We start from the raw sequence: 21,055 nt of genomic DNA, 5'->3' as shown, positions 1-21,055 counted from the left end.
AAGCCATCCAACTGAAGAACAACCCAACTTTGTTTATTGATTATAATTTTTTTTTCTACTTTTGGAGATCCATGCCCTGCCCTGTAGCTGTAAGTAAGGCTCCAGGTTCTCTCACTCTCAATCAAATGAAATAATTATAAGTTTATAACCTTTATTTGAAGCTGAATATCGGAAAGGTGCTTTTGTTCAGAATAACTGTCTAATCTCTCCTCTAAATGCGCTTTCCATAGAATCGACTACAGCGTCCACTTTTTTGCTTAGCAAATAACAGTTTTGTTGGCTTGAGTTTGCTTTTTTCTTTTTTTTTTTCCCATCTCATGAACTTTCTTTCATTTCACCAATAACTTTCCCTTGTCACAAAAAAAAAAAAAAGGAAAAGAAAAGAAAAGAAAAATTAGGGTGAAAGGCTTAAAACATACCCTGAGATTTGGAAAATTATTTTAAGGCTTCATTCATTTTTTTGGTAAATTATTTATCCGGATAAATGCATTTATCCCCATAAACGATACCTAAGAAAATAAATTTACTTGGTCCCCACTTAAATCTGAAAAAAGAGCACCCCCTAAATGTACTCTCAGTTTCCATTGCAACATCTTGCTGTTGTTGATGATAATGCCCATTTGCAACAATTGTTTTTTTCCTTCATCGGCATCTCTTTGCAACTCTAGGGATGATTCAGAGTACATTTCCCTGTAATATTTCTACAACATCCTCAGTTATTGGAAACTTTGTTGTCACCACTGCCAACAATAAAAGCGGTGATGCAGTCCGCACAAAGGTGGATGAGCAACGGATAAAAGTCATGCTGAGCTATACCAGTCAAGCTGAATGTGTTACGATGGACAAGCTGGGCAGGACGAATAGAAGAGCACCGAGTGATGTGCAAAGAAGCAAGTCAGAAGTGGATGAGCAATAGATAAAAATCATGCTGAATTGTATAAGTCAAGCTGAATGTGTTAAGATGGACAAGCTGGGTAGGATGATTAGAAGAGCACCAAGCGATTTACATTAATGAAGCAAATTAGAGGCCTGGAAAAGGTCTTCCGGGGAGAGGCAATAAAACAGACAAGAGGTCACCTAAGCCAAACTTTTAAGGACAAGCTAGTCTTAACCAAACAGAGCAAAAGAGTAAGGAAGCAAGAGAGGCTAAAATGGTAAGAGTCAAACGAGAGAGAAAGGGCAAAGTAGGGTTTCTCAAATATTAAACTTTTATTTTTTGGAAAGATCTCAAATATTAAACTAATCATGAGACCTCATATCATATGGCAAGGGCATGTAATGTTTCATTAGGGTGAGGGTATGTTTAATTAAGTTGAGTGGTGTTAGAGTAAGATGCCAAATGTATATATTTGAAAAACGTGGGGATATAAATCTTTCTTTTACCCCAAAAAATGAGGAAATGATCGATGGAGACTTGTAATATTGGTAAGAAAGGTTTTCAATATATTATTACTGATAAGGGGCAGGGGCCAGTAGCTGCTTGGTTTCTCAGAAAATGGAGGCGGCCAGGCCAGGCCAGGCCATGAGCCCATGACATCGATGACATGAGTGAAGAGAAACCACAAAACTAGACGTTTTCCAAAGTCAACCTATAGACTATAGGACGACAGGCATACCATCCAATCACAAGCTATGACATGATCGACGATCTAAAGGGTTATTCGAATTTAACAGTGCAGGTATGATTTCTTTGATCTTTGATTGGACGGTGTTGTTTCCAGCCTCCACGTTGAGATCTGAGCTGAGGGATGAGGGATGGCATTCCCCAATCTAGATCGTCAATCTGCAGGGGTAGAGAACTTTCTGGATTAGCCACTTAAAAATTGCCCACTTCTTTTCATGATGCCACGTGTATAAGTGTTGCCTCAGAACGAACGAACCCGAGTCAATTGAGTTTATTGCAATTTGCAACCCCCTTTCATTTTCATTTTTGGGGAATTCCGATCTGCTGATTTGCTGATTTGCTGATTTGCTGATTTGCTGATTTTCTGAATGCTGATCACCATACAATAATATATTGCTGGTCAGCGTCACGTTCATTTTGGGTAGAAGATCCGGACTCCATTTTGGGGCCCATTTGATAGGGATAGCCTTACCTTTTTTGCAAGTCTTTTATCTACTACATTAATACATTAATAGGAAATTGAGAATGCATCACCACCACCACCACCAATAATAATAATAATAATAATAAATAATTCAAAAGACTATATATATTAATCGGAAAAAGTAAAGAAAACAGGCAAAATCCAGAATCCGTTTTAGATATCCAAAAACCGTCCTGTTTGCTAGTTATTTAGTGTGTTCCTTGCATTTGCTCACCACACCAGAGTGAGGTCCCCGAGTGCCTAGTTCACCCGTTCATGCCGATTTGAGCCTTTAGAGTGGGGTGGGACGTGTAGAGATCGCAAGGAATAGAGTGAATGAAACGCTATGAGATCAACGTCGCTCAAAAAAGAGAAAGCTTTAGAATCAATCTATATACATTTAATTCAAGGCCTGAGAAAAAAAAAAAAAAGAAAAAGCAAAAAGAACTGATATTTTTTCTTTGGGAGGGGAGGGGAGGGGAGACCAGGAGGGGGTATCAAAATGCAATGTCCATGTCCGTTGCTTGGACAATGGACATCACATTAATCTTTCTTTTTTCCGTCGTGTTAACACTTAATACGCGTGTACAGAGACATGCTTCCTTTCCACCTTGTACTCTGTTCCTTTGCCTACTTGCCTCTGCCCCCCTCTACTATATATACGCGACCTTTGCTAGCTCTCTCTTCATTCCAACTTTCAAGCTCTCTTCCTCTTAGCCCTTTCCCTCTCCCTCTCTATCACCCTATCTCTCTCTAGCTCCTGGAGAGTATTTTGCGTCTCTGTCTCTTTCCCTATATAACTACTTTTTGAAGCCCTCAGCCCTCAACTCATCTCCCCCTCCTCTCTCTCTCTCTCTCTCTCTCTCTCTCTCTCTCTGTTCTTACGTTTCCTTCGCATATATACAAAGGATGGATTTGAAACGCCAGGCTGCTTACATGAGAAAGTCTCTCTTTGATCAGGTCTTCTTCTTCTTCCTCTTCAATTTTAAATCAAACCCAGTTCCAGCTTTGGTAGCTTTATATGATTCTTTCCGATTAAACTTGGTTAGGACATATATGCATGATGCATGCACACACACACACACACATATATATATATATGTGTGTGTGTGTGTAGTTTGCGAATAACAAAATGAGGTTTTAGCGTTGCATTATTTGTTTAAAATGTTAAAGTTTCAGAGTAGGATGGGGCTGCTTTCCATAGAAAATGGCTACAAGCTGAAAAATCGTTCAACTGAATGTTGCAATGCTCATTGCCCGTCAATTTCTTCAAGGAGCAAGGCGGTTTGAGCAATTTACAGAGTTCAAAGAGTTTAGCTCATGCTCCCTATATGAATATGATGTCTTCAACATAAGAAGATATAGATCTATGGCATTCGGCTGTACTGTACATGTACTTTCTTGTGTACTTGTGTATGTGTTTCATGTAAACCCATCTTTCATGCCACCTAGCTAAGTGAAGTCTATCAAGTCTGGGACAGTTGTTAAACAGCCAGGTCAAGACTACTCTTCATCCTCTATGGGCCCCCAACTCCCAAAGGAGGAAAAAGAGAAAAAGAAGGGAAAAGTTACTTGATGTTAATATGCATATCTCGTGTAGGACATTTTTTTTTGTGCTTTTTGGGTTTTTTCTATTGAGAAAGAAGTAGTATAATATTGGGTTGTTCTTGTTGCAGGGTTACCTTGATGAGCAGTTTATCCAGTTGGAGGATTTGCAGGATGATGTTAATCCTAATTTTGTGGAGGAAGTTGTGACATTGTTCTACAAGGATTCAGCTAGATTGATCCTTAACATAGAGCAGGCAATGTGAGTCGTCTGAGTGAAGTAAATTCGAAACATTTTCTTCCTAATTAGTTGATCTAATATTAATAAAAATTACAATCTCCGTTTGTCTATATATGCAGGGAGAGAAGCCCCCTTGATTTCAATAAGCTGGATACTTACATGCACCAGTTTAAGGGGAGTAGTTCAAGGTACAAAATAGATGATTAACAATTTAATACAGGAGAAATTACTGGTGGGCTAGCTAGCTTCCTTGAACTTGATACAAGATATGTTGTGGTGGGCTAGCTAGCTGCCTTGAACTTGATACAAGATATGTTGAGGCTAGACAGACTCTACCATTTCAAAGTGTTAGAGAAGGGTTTAATTTGTTTTCTCATAAGAACACAACTTCAAACTAGGTGGTGTAGAAAGTTGAGACTTCTACAATGAGGTTGTCAGTAATCGTAAATTTCTCTCTTATACAAATAAACATGGTTATATACTTCTTTTTTCTCTTCCTTTTTTGATTTTTCGTGAGATGGCATGTACTTTTTTTAACATTGATAACGATATGGGATATGGGAATAATGGCGAAAGAGAATTGAGCTGATGTCATTGTCCTCAATGCATATCTAGTGGCCTGCATTTACAAGGTATTTTATATATATATATTTATTAAACGAAAGCGATTTATTGCAGCATTGGAGCTAGAAAGGTAAAGAGCGAGGCCACACAGTTCAGGGAGTTCTGCAAGGCAGGAAACGCAGAGGGGTAGTTAATCTTAACCTTTCTTCTTCTTTTTCTTATTTCACACATCGATCCTACTTCTTTTTCGTATTAATTTCTTAAGCTTAATAGAATCTCTTTGGTAAATCAAAAGGTCAAGAATAAGAAACAAAGAAATAAGAGTCTGTTATCTCTTTAAATGGCTAAAATCTAATGGCTTTTTTTTTTCTATTTCTTTGATGGATGACATTCAATGTTCTGCTGTTTCATATCATCCAAACTCCTCTCCCCACACAATCAAAAACAGAGATAGAGAGAGAGAGAGAGAGAGAGAGAGAGAGAGAGAGAGATTCTTTATTCCAGCCTATAATAATCTTTTTTTGTGGGTATTTTTTTTTAATTTGTTGGCAGATGCATGAAGACTTTCCAACAACTGAAGAGAGAATATACAACTTTGAAGAAGAAGCTTGAGACTTATTTTCAGGTCGTTATATCTTCCCATCATAGTTTGGCGGTATTTATTTGCATGCAGCATCTGTTAAATAAGTAAGCCAGATTTGTTATACGAATTGGCCAAATTAAATTTTTGTTCTTATCTATAATATAATTATAACTCAGGTGGTGAGGCAAGCTGGACCCGCTGAGACAGCATGTCGCCCCAAGTGAGGCCTGGAACAAGAGAAACCAATAACCAGAATGACAAGGACAACCATAACTAAGCAAGGTGGCCAAAAAGTGATCGATTCTTGAATTCCAACTGCATTTGCATCCAAGTTCAGTCGCTCATTTAAAATGGAGGGGCCTACGCCTAGCTAGTTACTATAGATTTATTTCTCTGTTTTAGCTTAGGGTGCCCAATAGCATTATCATTATTAAGTTATGTGAGATTTTAATTTTAATTTCAAGGCTTTATGTTTGTTCATCATCTCATAGATTTTATTGTCGTAGCAGTTATATACGTTGCTTGCTTGCTTGCTTTCAGTTGATGCATGAGATTTGCTTGGATTGGACCAGATCCAGATCGTTTTCTTCTTTTCATCATTTCATGGGTTGGTGTTTGGGATTTTGGACTTTGAGTGAGACGTGCCAGGCCCAACCTGACTCTGACCTGGCTGGCAAAAACACGACCCTAAGAAAATGAACAAACAGATAAAGGAAGAGCAGCAAGCAAATTAATCGAAATGGAAACGGTATACGATAGATAGTTAGATACCCTGTGTGTGTGTGTAATTGACTAATTGTGTCCAGACATTTCGTGATTATGGGGTCGGTAGATTGCTGGTATTGGACCGTACCGCTGACATCTGAGAGACAAATTGTAATTTTTACACCTCAGACCCATAATCAGTAGCTCTATGGCTTTCCAGTTTTCCTGACCAAATTGTAATTTTTTAATTTTTACAGCAGTGATGATTCATTTCTTCCCAGTTCCCACCCCACCCAATCAGAAGAATGGTGAATTCAATCTCAAATCCATGGCCTACCCTATTACCATCCCTAAATTAAATATAATGCCATCAAGGATTCAGGATCAGGAATTGAATTCTTCTTGTATTACACAATTAAATTTACAACCCAACGAGAAAAGGAAAAATAAGCCGTTTCTGTGGGGTCCTTAGAACAGTGTGTTTTGTTTGTTTGAGGTGGTTAGAATTGAGAATCCTTCCCTTGCTTCATATCATAGGACTGTCGATGGATTCTGCTGGCATTGTCGGATCAATGTATGTCTCCACTGGCCACTCACCAGTCACCGCTCGCCAACCACCTTCTCTTTTGCTTTTGCTTGAATCTCCCTTTTGGACGTTTAGCTTTACGGCTCCACATAAGACCCCGCAAAAAGTTGACCCAACCCAACCTGAAAAAACAGGGTTAGGGTTTCATATTTAGTTATCCAAATGTGAAAATGACTCGACCCAAGTTAACCTGAAAAAAATTGGATTGGGTTGGGTTGGGTCATGGCCAATCCGTTGATCCGATAGTCGAGTCTAATTGAAATTATTTATGCATTGTTAGAAATTTGTATTCTTTAATTTTTTTTATTTAGTCTTTATTTTTTATTGTTTACTCTTTAAATTTTTAAATGTTTAAACTATTTTTTATATTTGGATTTTTAAGGTTAATTCTTTTAATCTTGACATTTTTCATGTAATTTTTTTAATTTCAATTATTTTTTGAATGATCCAAATTGACCCATAGATCAATCCTAACTCGAACATTTAGGGTTAGGGTTAGGGTTTAGCATTTAACAATTCAACTCAAAATTCAACCCCAACCCAAAATCAACCCAAAGTATTTTGGCCCAACCCGAACCTGATCCACCCAACCCAATTGCCAGGTCTCCACTCCACCACCACCACAGCAATCAACAGCCGCAAAATTGGAAGGGCCCACCCCTTTCAATCCAAACGGGAGCGTTGGGGGACACGTAACGATGCGCGCGTGTTGGTTGTCACTCGCTTCGTCAGCCAAACGATTGAGGATTCTATTCCATTTCTTCATCATTCCTTTCGACCATTTTCTTTGACACTGTCCAGTTGTCCATGACGAGCTCTGTCAGATCTACTGACACAAAACGTTGGCCACACACAGGAGATTATAGCCACACATCGGGAACATCTATCTTGCCATGAAAAACAGTATGAAGTATGGTTAGCTTGAAACCAATTTGGAAAAGTTGAGTTGCGTTGGATTATATTGAAATTTGGATTGAAAAGTATGGTTAGATTTGAAAAGTCATGATTTGACTGTGTTAGGGCTGTTAATGGGCCAGGATGTCCCAATCTCGAGCCATATATTAAAATTTAAATTTTGATTTTTTTTATAATATAACTAATTTTAATAAAATTGACAATGGAATAGTAAATTATTTATATGTTATTAAATCAAATGTTTTAATTAAAATTATTTTATATATTATTTATTAAATTTATCTTATTAAACATAAAATATAATAAAAATTATAATAAAGTTAGGACTAAAAAATAATCAATTTGGGCCTGAATCAATTGAGACCAGAACCTATCCAATTATTAATTGGAACAAAATCTCAGAATCAGAACCAATATAATAAGTTCAGTTAGATCAGTCCGATATACACCGACCCATTGACAGCCCTTACTCATTCACCAGAAAATTTTATCGAGTTGAAGTTTTTCCTGGCCTCTTTACGTATTTCAAGATCATATTAGCACCCATTAATCTAAATCAATCACCACAAATGTGGCTTCAGGCCTTTTTTTTATCTGGAGAACGTTATCTTCAAACATTCTTAGTTATGCCTTTTATCAAGTTGTGTTTATTGAGATATAATTGTCTAGGTAAATGCATTTATTCATATTTTTTATTTTTTAGGTAAATAAAACAATGACTGTTTTAGTCATAAAAAGTCATTATTAAAAGGGATAATTTTGTTCCATCCAAGTGTTGACAATTTTCCCGCTAGGTGGAAAAGTTATTTATCCACTTAATGGGTATCACTTAAACCTAGAGAAAAACCTCATATAAATCTGAAAAAAGAACATAGATATTTTGGTCAGTGGAAACCAAAACCTCATTGACCAATTTTTTCCCCTCTCAAAATCAAAAAATAAACGGACCCTAAGAGTCAAGCTTGGGTGAACCACTTGAAATGGCTTGACCCCTTTTCCAATTCCATGTCGAACAAGAATAAAATATTTTGGGGGCATTCTTGCTTAAATCAGGCGGAAAGAATGTGCCAACTGGGTCAGTTTGAGGTCTTTGACTCGTTGTAGAGAGTGGAGACTACAGATGGGTTCTCGCTTCACCCAAGTTGGAGGGGTTATGGACTATGGTAATGGATAGGGGACGGACTACCCCATGAAGCCCAAAAAGGGGGGAATGGAATTGGGGACAGAATTGGATTAACCAGTTCCAATTCACCCATTTAGAGCGATTTCTTAGTAGAGAGGTATTGAAATATTATGAAATTTAAGCGTCCAATTTTGTAATTTAAGCAGATTTGAGTTTCACGGAGGGCTAGTCTTTTTGAATTAGGTTGGGAGAAGAATTCGACTCCATTCACGCCCTCAAATCCCACGGTTGTGGAAAGCGCAGCTCGAGTGTATGCCAATATGCCACTGATGATTTATGGCGACGAGAGACTACTTAAACATCCCATTAGCTAGTGAGATGAGATCACCCTTGCTCTGATGGTCATAAGACTCATAACATCATATTCATATTACATTTATTCTAGCAAATGAACCGTCTTAACTCTTAAGCACGGGAAACTATTTGATTAAAATCTTAGAATTAAAAAAAAAATACATTTTTGATTGATAAATGTCAAATATTATCAACTTCTGTTTACCAACTTAGAATAGTCTCCATTGTTGTAGAATTTTTTAATTGGTCTAATATAAAAAACTTCATATGAACTATGATTCCACATTTCTCAATCAATTGTACCTAATAACCAACGAGATCAGAAGGCAATCAAGTGGAAGCCTGGAAGGTGCTAATTCTGAGATTGCCCATGTTATATTCGATAATGAATCTGTTCCCACATAATACAAAAATGATAAAAGTTCATGTTGAGTTGAGTTGTGTAGTTGGATGTTAAGATGAAATTATAATTGCAGGGCTGAATTCGTGAACAAAACTTTGCATGCCAAACATCCCAATTTACAGATAAAAAAGTTGCATCTTGCGCGATGTCTACCATATCATTACAAGCCTTTGGTCAATAGAGTTCCCTCTTCACATGAAACCTCATCGAGTCTATCCAGAAAACCTTTTCGGCCTGTTTCTGTGAAAATTGATATCTTCAAAGGCATAGCATTTGTGGACGCAGCTTCAAATTTAGTCCACAGTTCCCTTTTCAAAGTGTTCTCACCAGGTTGTTTGCCAGTTCGGATGATGCTTTCTGACTCCTTCCACATTGGCGTGCTTTCTAGCACCCCTAGGTTTGAACAAAGTTCTGGAAGTATGAAAACAGGAGTGATAAATTCAAGTAGCCTGTTGTTCAGACTTCATAGGATACATTATAATCTGAAAAAAGAAAACGAAGAAGAAAAGCAAATTGATAATACCTTTATTACATGGTACTCTGGCTAAGGAACACTGCCCATACACGTCTTTCTCCCTTTCAGCTTTTGGATTTGTTTGCTCACTAAGCATGACATTGGATGAGTCTCTGTTAGCAGCTGGATCCATTTGTAATTTCTCTTTGGGTGGCTCCATTAACACACAAGTTTTTGGAGGTGATAAAAACCAACCCGGGGATGCTTCTATTTCTTTCCTTCCAATTCCCCATTTATGAGGTGGATGTGGCCCAAAAAGTTCAGGATACTTTAATGCCAAATCCTCTGAGACTTTGCTGCTCGATAGTTCAGAGATCTGGGACCCAGTAGAGTTTCCGATTCCAACAACAAATGGGGTAGATTTAGAAATTTCATCATTGTTCTGGTAAGAGGATCTGGATATTGGTTCAAGCAACACACAAGACTGTGGAGGTGACATTTTTAAGCATGGGGTCATTAGAAACATAGACTGGTCTTTTTTTGATAATCTTGGTGGAGAATTGGACCCACATGCAAAAGAATTTTCTATCTGGGTAGTATGAGAATTAGAACTTTTATTTGGTAGTGGCTTTAACTCTAATTCTTCCAGAAAATCGTCATTCATATTTTTAGAAGTGGTCAGTAATGAAGGTGAGCCAATAGTAGTATTAGGAGGGGGATCCGTATGGGTAATTCTTTTAAATACCAATGTAGATGTGCCTTGACTTTTGGAAGATAAAGCTTTTGATCTAGGTAATGGTGTAAGAAGAAATAATTGTTTTCCTCTCTCAACAGTACAGTCAGCACGCCAAGAAACAAGAGGTGATGGAGAGACAAGGGAGTCAACTTCAGGTTGTTTGGGACTGTCAACAACATTGCTTATTTCTTTACTTGCAGCACTTGCATCAACAATCGCTTTACTTGCTAAAGGTTGTGCTGTCTTATTTTCAAACTCAACTGATGAACCGGAAAGAACCTTTTGGAATCTTGGAACCCATAACTGGATTTACAAAAAACAAAAAAAAGGGGGCAAACAAAGCACATAACTTCAGTTCTGCAATAAAAAGATGAGATTTTGAATCAATAAGGGCGCCTCCACATGATGAGAAACATTTTTAATATCGGATTGGAATGTACTTGACATCAACATACCCAACCTTCCATTGCAATTTGCCCCATATAGCACCAATCAACTCATAAAAAGGGCCTCCTCATGTGAAAAGCTTCTTATTGAATCAAGATCATAAAGAATATACAATTACTATACTACTAAAATCAGTTAGTAGAACAACCTTTAAAGAAGAACACACATCGGACAGGACATGGGTAAAAGATTCAATTTCTCCTCGCTCCTTGATAGTCAATTTAAGTTTGAATGCTTGCACAACCAATTCATCAATCTGCAAAATAAAGGGAATGGAAAATTGAAATAAGTGAGTGCATCCATGGTTTGCATTGTAAAGAAATTAATAAGTGTAATAAAAAACCTCCAACTTTGTTCACTTTTTCCATGGCATGAATTCTACAAATGTGATATAAACCACATTGCATAAACATGATAGTAGGCCTTGGGAGACAAGGTATTACAAACACAGAATCAAAAAGTAATTTTATAGGCTTACCAAATTAAGCTTGAGATATTCCACAATAGAAATGAAAATGATAGTACTACCTTTTGATGATTGAAACTGTAACATGCAGTTTAGTTGCACAAGGATACACGTTGCTTTGCTTGTATCTTAACCAGAAATAGCAGTTTTTGCAGGGAACTGCAGAATGACCCAGCTTAAGGATGTTTTACTTTGGTACAAGTGCCAAGTTCAAACATCCAAGATGTCAACTTCTAGAAATCATGGAACCTGAACCACATCTTCATTGCTAATCAGTGTGGGAAGTCTAAAAAGGTCAGAAGAGAATACTTTATAAATTGGATTTGGAAAAAGTATATGACCATGTAAGTGATAAAGGCATATGTCTATATGGAGTTGTCTTTCTGGTGCTTTTCTTCATCCTTCATGCCAAGAAAAAACGGAAAAAAGGATTTGACTATCTGAATCTCACGGGGTTTTCTCTTCTCTTTTTTTTTATTCTTGTCCCACCTTTGCCCATGAGGCTTCCTCTTTAACCTATTTCATTAGGGCCTACTTCTAAGATTAGAGTTTTTACTAGGTGTTGCATTTGAAGATTATGACCAGTAGCAAGCGCCAATTTAGGCTCCCCATTTGTTACCTATGCACCCAATGTGTGATTTCTTGCAATTCGGAGGAAGAATCTGCTTATGACATTATTATTTCTTGGTCAGTTGATACTAAGATTTAAGAATACTTTTTTCCTCTCTTTGGTTCTAGGTAGCAGGTTCTAGCTAATATCTCAACAATATTTTATTTGACCTTTTCCTCTCCTCCAACAGAAAGGGGAAGAAGATATAGAGATGCACACAGGCAGATTTGTTATGGGATTTTTGGGAGAAAAGAATCTTAAGGGTCTTTCAACAAAAGAATCACAACCAAAAAATTGATAAGTATCATACACACTAAGATGGCCAATTGGATATTCATAAGAGAAGAGTTTGCACTTTGCAGATTTGTGATGGATGCTATTTTAAGTGCATGGTATAAGGCCTCTAGATCATCTTCTAGAAGAAGTATTCATATGCAAAATTGGCTTTTTCCATCTCCTTGAACTGTCAAATTAAACTTTGATGGTTGTTATTTGAGGAACCCAAAATTCAGGAGTTTAAGGTGTTCAGAAACACAGATGAGGAGGTTCTTCATGTATGTCCAAGCTCAGCCAGTGTTAGAATGGAAATTAGAGCTAAGGTTTTAGCATTATTTCAAGGGTTAACATTAATGTTCTCTTTGGACATTTGAAGATTGGAGGTGGAAAGAGACTTTTTCAAGTGGTTGTCATCCAGATGAATGGTTAGGAGAAAGGACTTGGCAAATAAGATATTTTACAAAGCTAAAGGGTGTCAGCAAATGATTAGTTGGTTCTTTGGCCATATTGGGGGTGAATAGGAGTAAATGTTTACAGAACTGTTATTCCTTAAAGAAAGGGGTTTTGAGTAAGGGACCAAGTGGTTGGATTATATTAGATGTCTCCTTTCTCATGATATGTTGTCTAAAAACGCTAAGTAGAAATATATAGTTTTGATTTTTTTTTTTTTTTGAGAAAGGTAAATTATATTGTATTAACCGGGAAAAAAACCATACTGTATTAAAAAAAGAGGAAGGGAAGTCATCAGAACTGAAACATGAATGAATAGACAATCAAACTCTCAACATATCAATTGCACAATTGATAACCACCTCCTCCAGGTTAGGTTTCTGCTCAAAAATTCCACAATTCCTTTCAGACCAGATTGCCCACAAAACTTCTAGAGGCACCACATCCCAACAAACTCTCCCTTTCTTGGGCATTTCGTGCACCCACCACCCAGTTAGCATGGTTTTCACTGAAGCAGGAAAACACCCATAAACTGGAACAGATTTTCTAAAATGGTTCCAAACTTTATAAGAGAAGTTGCAGAATAGGAACAAATGATTCACATATACCCTATGTTCGTTACAAAAAGCACACTCCAGGTCTGGTAGATTAGTTTTGATTTTCCTGGAAATATTGTACATAATTCTCGCAGAACTGACTCTACCATGGAATGAGCTATCACTTATAGAAACACAAAATGAATTTATCAAAATAGAGGCTAATATTAACTGTATCTACCATGGTAACAGAACAAGCCAACTAATAACAGTATCTGAGAATCAAAAGCAGCAGTAATCTTGGGTGAAAATGTGTGTGTGTGTGTGTGGCTAAGATGTTAGAAAATGTGGAAAAAGATAAAATGCCTTACCATAGATGTGAAAAGCATAAAACTGATAAAGTAAGTATACATTTTTTCAGAACTTCAGATGCTTTAGACTCATTGTAAAGAGGAAATTAGATATAAATAAATAAAAGTGCAAAGCTGTTAAAATTCAATAATATTAGGGTGTGTTGTGTGTATACTGGATCCGGGAGGCTTCCTTTTAATTTTATTTCACCATTTGCATATTGTGATTTGAGTAATCAATCAATCTTACATTTGCTGGCATTGGAGGTACAGAGCGTTATGCTGTTGTTAGAAGAGAAGTGGATTAGAAGGATTGGCTACAATTTTCTTGAACCTTCTTGATAGGTGCAGAAGTTTTTTCTTTGTTTTTTAAAAGACAGATTTTGAGGTGCTTTACAACCCAGTTTGGCTTGGAACATCTGTCTCACAGGAGTAGGTTCTATTACCCAGTAGGTCATTTTGTGATGATGATGATGATTGTATCGCCTAGGTAAGTAGGTATGAAAGCTATACTTCTGTTGTCTTACGGTGTGGAAATTCAGAATTTGTCCTGGTATTTATCTTCATATCAAATGGTTTCCAATATAAATATCGGTAATTCGGTATGCATCTTGCTTTATTTTCCTTTCTTGCTCACCTTGTTCCATTGGCTATATCCAAATTCCATATGGTTTTTTTGGTTTTATCTTCAATCTAAGTAGACCAATGAAAGCTTGGTTCCCCAGACAAAAATGTAAAAATAAAAAAGGGAATTATAAATAATCATTAAAACCCTAAGCCACCAAAAACTGCACATCAATTTACCAATCCGAAATTCAAGATGAAACTATTGTGCTAACAGCGCAAAGAAACTCAACGGTGAAAAAAGATAACAGATAACTTTGCACTTCAGTGAAGTCAGGGATCAATTTATTCAAAATTGGAAGAATCAAAAGATACAGCGCGGGCCTGATCGATGCGTAAAGAAGGAGTATGGTGAATTCAAGAGACGTATAACCACCTTCTGGTGATTTTTTGTTTTCTTTTTTGAAGGCCCTTCTGGTGAAATTTTAACAAAATCACGCTGTCTCTAACTAAATGGACCAAATGTGGAGAGGGTGTTAAAATTAAAAAGAAAAATAACAATAACAAAGGGAATCCTTTCCAAAAATCCGGACGGTGGAAAAGATATCAAGAAATATTACAGACGCTAGGATCTTTTGAATCTCAAATGGATGTATGCATGCCAACTTTCGATTTAATTTCTTGAAATGTGAAAAAAATGAATATATTGTTACCTGTTGGATGAGATTAGAGAGACCAGAATGGACGAGGAGAAGACGATCAAGAGCGTCGTCGTCCTCGACCTTTCCTTGGCGTTGAGAACTTCTCTTGTTGGCTGGCTCCAAAAGCCTCCCAACATTGGAGACGTCCATCAGTGGTTTCCTCGATGACCTAGATTTGGTATTATTCTTTGGCATTTCGCTTCACAGAGGGGAGGATGGAAATTGAACGACGTTAAAGAGAACCAAGCTGTATGACTACACAAATTGTGGAGGCGGGCTGCGTTATAGGACCTCCCTCAGTTCTCACTTCTCAGTATTTGAATTTCTCTGCGGAGTGCAGGCTCCAAAACGAGACGAAGCTTGTATGACTGACTACCCAATTGTGGAGGCGGGCTGCGTTATAGCTTTTAAAAATTTTATGATCATTTACTAAGGCACCCCTATATTTTATCATATTAACTAAAACAGCCCTTATTGTTCTTTCCGACAAAAGGCTTTTATACTTTATATTTTCACTTAGAAAAGGGCATGGGATTGGATCAGGGATGGGCAACAAACCTTACGGTCTCTCCCTCGTCGCAGTACATACCCGAGACCCTCCTCCCTCCAGTGATTATTGAACACGCCAGGGGGGTTTCGGGTTTGTCCTTCGGCAAATGTGATCTCCTTTTTCACAAGATAAAGCGGTTGTTGAAGGAATCAGAGAATCCCTCAAACATTTTAATTGGAAGCTACACCCCTACCTGAACCAGTTTAAGGAATGTTTAAGTAATGTTTTGTATTAACCCAGAACCCAAATTCTCGTAAAGCCTTTTTTTAGGGAAATTGTCTAAAACCCATCATCACTTTCTACCGATTCTCTTAAATTCACTATAACTTTTCAAAACCTTTAAAACTCACCATGTCATTGTCATTGACATATCGATAACTTGACTAATGGACGCCATTAATTTACTATTTTACCCCTTTTTATTTTCGATCCATTTTACAATATCCTGAAATTACCCCTCTTCGTTCTCCTTCCTGTACGCTCGCTCTCTTGCTCACTAATGGCGCAGGAGAATGTTGCAACTCTCGATCTCCAAAACTACAATTCCCGTTCATTTCTTCCTGGGTCCATGATCCATTTGCTGGCCATTCGTTTTATTTTCCCTCATTGTCTTGTTCCCTTCCTCCTCTTCTTCTTTCTTTTTCATCGTGTTCTTATAGAAGGAGAAGGAAAGAGAGAGAAATGTTTCTTTGATTTTTTTATTGTTATTTTTATTAAAGATTTGGTTGCTTATTCTTCCAAATTCGTGGTCAGAGAGATCCCCGACGTGATTGTATTTGGTTGTATTTGTGAGATCTGAGATTATTGCTTTCGGTCTTCCGCCACTAGTAACAGGTCGGACCACCTGAAGAGTAGTTATGAACTGATCATAGGGGTTTTGTTCTATTGATTGCCGGATAGATGAATCTGAATTTCTTGTAGTTGTTAGGGCTGTTCACGGGTTGGGTTGAGTTAGTTTACTAGTTTTTTTTCAACTAATTCGACCTGATCGGATTACCTAAAGATTAAACCAAAACTGACCCTCTGTTAAGCAAAATCGATCTGATCGACTTGGGTCGGTTTTGGTTTAAATATATGCATTTTCGAAATATATATTTCAGCTTTAAAATATGTTTAAAGCCAAAATGTATATATATAACTGAAATATACATATTATATATAATATTTCAGTGAGAATATATTATAAATAACTCAGTTCCGTTTCAATATTCATGTGTGAAAACTGAAAACCGAACCGAATTATCAGTTTAATCATCTTTACAACCCAAAACCGACCGGTGGTAAAAAAAACCGGCCAAACTAACCAGTCGAGCCGAGTTGTTGGGTTTAGAGGCTTCCATCACTAGTTCGTCTTCTGACTTGGTAGACCAGAAATTGCTTTCTTCGGCTTCAGCATAGATTTCCATCACTTGTTCGTCTTCTGATTTAGTAGGCTAGAAATTGCTTTCTTTGGCTCCAGCATAGATTGTTGGGAACCAGACTTCAAAGAGTTCAAATTCTCTATGTTCTCTCTTTCTCTCCTGGGTTACCTCTAAGCCAAGACAAAAACAAGGAAGGAACCATAGAGAGGGAATTTGAACTTTTACATTTTCACAATAGAGTAACCGAAGAATCTAATCCCACTTTATTTCAGTAAAGGAAGAAAAGAAATGAAAATGTTGGCTAAGATAATGCCAATTAGGATGAAGAGGACTATAACCATTTGTGAAAGAGAAAACCAGCATTTGACGTTGCTTCTTCCCCCGTTTGAGAACATGAATAACCATTGTCGCTGCTGCTCCCATCATCTAAGAAGAACAGTCAGAACGGAACCAAAAGCACACCCTCGCCATTCTTCATCCCAAAACCTTGTCTGAACGAAAGAGAAAATCCATTGCCGCAACTTCTCACCATTGTCACTGCTTCTCCCTTCGCCTGAGAAGAAGAACAGTCAGAACAGAAGTCCATCTCAAGATACCTTTCAAAGATAGAAATTTATGGTCTCGTGAGAAGTCTAAAAATAACTATTTACTTTGAAGTCTAAAAAAATCTATTTACTGTATTCACAGCCATGGATTGAGGTACAGATAAAGTTATGGTTTCGTGAGAAAATCTAAAAACGAGTGCAGAATCAGATTCTCCAAGTAAAAACGAGTGCAGTAAAATCAGATTTCTTCGAGTGCCCTAATTAAGTAAAAATGAAAAAAAAAATAATGAAGGTTAAATACCTGGTTAGAGGTTCATTGGACGTTCAGAGCAAGAACACTCTGGACGTTGAAGCAAGAAAGACTCTCGATGAGCGTTAACAAGCTAATTCACGATTCAGTGGCAGTTTGGTCATGAAACTTGCATTTAGGTTGATATGGACAACTTGGGTCAATGAACTTTAATGGTGTTTTAACAGATGGTTGAATTTTGGAAAATAAAATCTCTGGTGAGTTTTGGACATTTTGAAAAGTTGTGGTGAGTTTAAAAGAAATGGTAAAAAGTGATGGTGGGTTTTAGACAGTTTCCCTTTCTTTATTTTTTGTTAGATTGGCTGGATATAACTTTTTTATTTCTGCTTTAATTTAAGGGAATTTTTCAATTTAGTACACTGAATTTTGAGGGTGGTGTCAAGTTAATACCAAAACTTCAAAATATGTCACTGTAGTATCCAAATTTTCAAAAGTTGTCAATTTAATCCAAAACCGTCAGCAAACATTAAGTGGCATGTGAAATAATACAAATGCCCTTTGAATGCTATCTAATTTTCTTTACAATACCCTTTGTAAAAATGAGGACAATCTGAAAGAAATATCTGTCAGCCTGTTTTAAGCATAACTAAGTATCATGACATTGCAAGATGCCAGGCTTTTGTTTGGAGACTCATTAAAAAGTTGCCTTGCTGAATGCAAATTCAACTTCATTCACTATTATAAACAGTTGCGAGGGCAGTAGGAACAGAAGCATTTAAATTGACACCAGATTTTATAGCAAGTCCATGAATAGAACGAGTAAGATCAAGATGACCAATCGGAGAAAATATGGGGATTAAACCTACAATTGTTCTAGAATTAGCTTTTTCCCTAGGTACGAAAAACTCCCTAACGAGGCTCACTGCCGATTCGATCTTGCCATTGAAAGTGCACCCAAATATTAAATGAAGGCTTTTAGGCTACAGTCCTCACTATTCAGATACGTGGCTTTTTCAAATTCAGACACATAGCATTTTCTGAAAAGTTGATATTAAAGCTCATAACCCACTACCACCATTCAGACAAGTGGCCTTTTCATTTTCTAGAAAATTAGACATGTGTCAATTTCTGAAAAATTCCTACTAAATCCCACAACCCACTATCAGGCTATAGCTCCCCACCATTCAGACACATGACCTTCTCATTTGTTTGGAAAGTTAAACACGTGGCATTTTCTGAGAAGTTGCTGCTAAAGCCCACAACCCACTACCACCATTTTCAATCAATTCCTAAAAAAAATGCAGAAAATGCAAAAATGACTATGCATAGTCACTTTTAATCCATTTTCAATCCACATTCTAATAAATATTAGAAAGCTATTTTTTAAAATAAATACTTCTTAAAATTTTAATAATTATTTAAAATATTAAAAAATATAAATTTAACATTACTGATTTCCCGTACTTAATAAGGGGTCATTCACTAGTTTATTCAAATAGAAATGTCGCATTAGATACCTCACTTCATTTAGAATATAAAGATATCAAAACCAGTGAGAACATGAGCATGGGAAAGGAAGCCTGTCTTCATTGCAATTCAGTTGAGCGATTGTGTTTTTACTCGCATTCAGCCTCATTCAAAAAAGGGGCAGAATGGACTATTCAATTTTTCTATTTTTCTCTTCAAATGGCCGTCAGTCAAGGTTAAAATTGTCCATTAACCGAATCAAGTTATTGCCCCTTCGATCCAATGAGTTAAACCAATGAATGAAATCGCCACATACATCTCCATCCAGGGCGCGTAATCTTGCATTTTTATGGGGTCATTTACTTACAAATCCCTATAGTTTCATCTATTTATCAAAACCTACCTTATATTCTTAAAAATGACTACCTTATAATTTACATCTTGCAAAACACCAATATAGTTTACAACTGTTTTACTTAATTGATCTTCAATGAAGAAGTGTTTTCAATATCATTTGGGAATTGAGAATGATCAGGTGTAGGAAATGCATATGGAAATAGACCTCGGGTTTTTTATTTCAAAAATATCCTTAATAGCTCTCAATTCATACTCCAAATACTAGAGCTAATTAACATTTTTTTTCTTTTGATTAATTTAGTTAAATAGGCGTTAGAGATTGAGCAAAACTCCGAAGGTGAGCAAGAGATTGAGTTTCTCTAATTCCATTAGTAGTGGTTTTAGTTTTTTTCACTCTTTGGAACGAATCGATTGGAAGGAGACAGAAATGGAGATTAAGGAAGTTGAAGATGTGGAAGAGCATGCTAAAGCACTGATAAAAAACTCAAAGAAGAGAAGTGGTTTACATGCAAGGGTGCTCTTAGATAAACCACTAAACGTTTCAGGTGTTATAGAGCAAATTAAGAATATGTGGCGGTGGCTTAAGGGAGAGATCCAGTTTAAAAGAGTTAGCGAGAACTTACTGTGGATTTTCTTTACCAGAGAAAAAGACAGGAAAAATGTGTTGAAGGATGAACCATGGGTGGTGAAAGAATATCGTCTCCTCTTGAAAGAATACCCAAATGACATCTATGGGTAAGAATCAAGGAAACTGGACATCCCTATAGGATACAGAACCAAGGAAACTGGATCATTGTTGGCATAGGAAGCGGGGGAGGTACTAGAAACAAGGCCTGAAGAAGACAAGAGGAAGAAAAAGAAAGAAGAGTGGAATAAGGGGTTGAGGGTTAGGGTGAAGGTTGATATCAGGAAACCAATAGTGTTGGGTGCTAAAGGAACTCTGGAAGATGGAAAGAAGATATGGTTTCCTTTCCAATATGAGAATCAACCAACCTTTTGCTACAATGTGGTAGGCTTGGACATATGGAAAAGGGGTGCTCTGAAAAATTGGATAATACCAAATCAATCAAAATGCTAATTGCAAAGATGGGTGAACAAAGCCTGGAGGCGTCAAAGGTCTTCACCAGCTACGGCCCTTGGTTGAGAGTTGGAGTTGGGCAGGAAGATGATCGGTTCCTAAATCTTGAAAAGAAGAGGAAAGATCAAAAAGAGAGAGAAAAAAAAAAACATAGATGAAGATCCAGCAGGAAGAGGCTCATGATAAAGAGGCAACTTTGATGAAACCAAGCAAGGAGACTCTTGAAACCAGCTTGGCAGTTGAGGGTGATACTGGAACTGAAATCAATGAAGCAAAGGAAGATGGATCTGCAATTCAAATAAGTTCTAGAACGCCAGCTAAAAGAAGACTGTTTATTGAAGATCTCGCCAAATAAGAGGGGATGGAAATCATGGAAGGAGTTCATCGGAATCTCAACGCTCTACTGTCTCTGGCAACCTATTTCCGGCAAGGAAGCTCAAGCAGATGTGAGGAAGCATGGAAGTTAGAAACTTCAATCCCGATCGAATAAGTTTTTCCCTTCCAGGAAACTTTGCAAGAAACAAGATGGACTGCACTCCTGAAATCAACAGAAAAGGAAAGACATGTCTTTCCTTACACGTCTTACCTGATATGGGAACAAGGGAAGATGTTGGCGTAAAGAAGGGAGAAATGCAGGCTTCTTATTCGAGAGAGTTAACAAAAGGTGAGCCAGAGATTGTGTGTGAGACTAGAGAACTACTTGCAGAAGCAAACAACCGAAGTTTAATAAGTCAAGAGATATGGGATGACA

The 21,055-nt window shown here is 37.2% G+C and overlaps 2 protein-coding genes across 3 annotated transcripts; one reads left to right on the top strand and one right to left on the bottom strand.

The window, feature by feature from the left end:
- Positions 1–2,774: 2,774 nt before the first annotated feature.
- Positions 2,775–5,503, top strand: LOC148847078 (histidine-containing phosphotransfer protein 4-like). Its single transcript, XM_088951854.1, has 6 exons — positions 2,775–3,047; positions 3,764–3,894; positions 3,993–4,061; positions 4,552–4,623; positions 4,990–5,062; positions 5,197–5,503. The coding sequence occupies exons 1-6, from the start codon at positions 2,997–2,999 to the stop codon at positions 5,242–5,244; spliced, it is 444 nt and encodes a 147-aa protein (XP_088807980.1). The 5' UTR covers positions 2,775–2,996; the 3' UTR covers positions 5,245–5,503.
- A 3,646-nt stretch (positions 5,504–9,149) lies between these two features.
- Positions 9,150–15,078, bottom strand: LOC148847077 (uncharacterized). 2 transcript variants are annotated; one of them, XM_088948622.1, is made up of 4 exons: positions 14,709–15,078; positions 10,892–10,999; positions 9,630–10,599; positions 9,150–9,517 (listed from the first exon to the last, which is right to left on the bottom strand). In XM_088948622.1, the coding sequence occupies exons 1-4, from the start codon at positions 14,889–14,891 to the stop codon at positions 9,267–9,269; spliced, it is 1,512 nt and encodes a 503-aa protein (XP_088804748.1). In that variant the 5' UTR covers positions 14,892–15,078; the 3' UTR covers positions 9,150–9,266. The 2 variants fall into 2 exon arrangements, with proteins under 2 accessions (XP_088804748.1, XP_088804749.1); XM_088948623.1 differs by having other exon boundaries at positions 9,150–9,499; positions 14,709–15,074.
- Positions 15,079–21,055: the final 5,977 nt, after the last annotated feature.

Source organism: Nelumbo lutea, chromosome 6 (assembly GCF_056320005.1).
Source record: "Nelumbo lutea isolate HS-2025 chromosome 6, American lotus-T2T, whole genome shotgun sequence".
In the NCBI taxonomy this organism is placed as follows: Eukaryota; Viridiplantae; Streptophyta; class Magnoliopsida; order Proteales; family Nelumbonaceae; genus Nelumbo; species Nelumbo lutea.
The sequence above is the reverse complement of the archived record's forward strand: the minus strand, read 5'-3'. Positions and strand labels throughout refer to the sequence as shown.

Coding starts and splice junctions, on each gene's coding strand:
- LOC148847078 (XM_088951854.1), top strand. CDS start 2,997: ATGGATTTGAAACGCCAGGCTGCTTACATGAGAAAGTCTCTCTTTGAT. Junction 3,048..3,763: donor GAAAGTCTCTCTTTGATCAG/GTCTTCTTCTTC, acceptor TTCTTGTTGCAG/GGTTACCTTGATGAGCAGTT. Junction 4,624..4,989: donor AAGGCAGGAAACGCAGAGGG/GTAGTTAATCTT, acceptor ATTTGTTGGCAG/ATGCATGAAGACTTTCCAAC.
- LOC148847077 (XM_088948622.1), bottom strand. CDS start 14,891: ATGCCAAAGAATAATACCAAATCTAGGTCATCGAGGAAACCACTGATG. Junction 11,000..14,708: donor TCTCTAATCTCATCCAACAG/GTAACAATATAT, acceptor TTTATTTTGCAG/ATTGATGAATTGGTTGTGCA. Junction 10,600..10,891: donor ATGTGTGTTCTTCTTTAAAG/GTTGTTCTACTA, acceptor TTGTAAATCCAG/TTATGGGTTCCAAGATTCCA.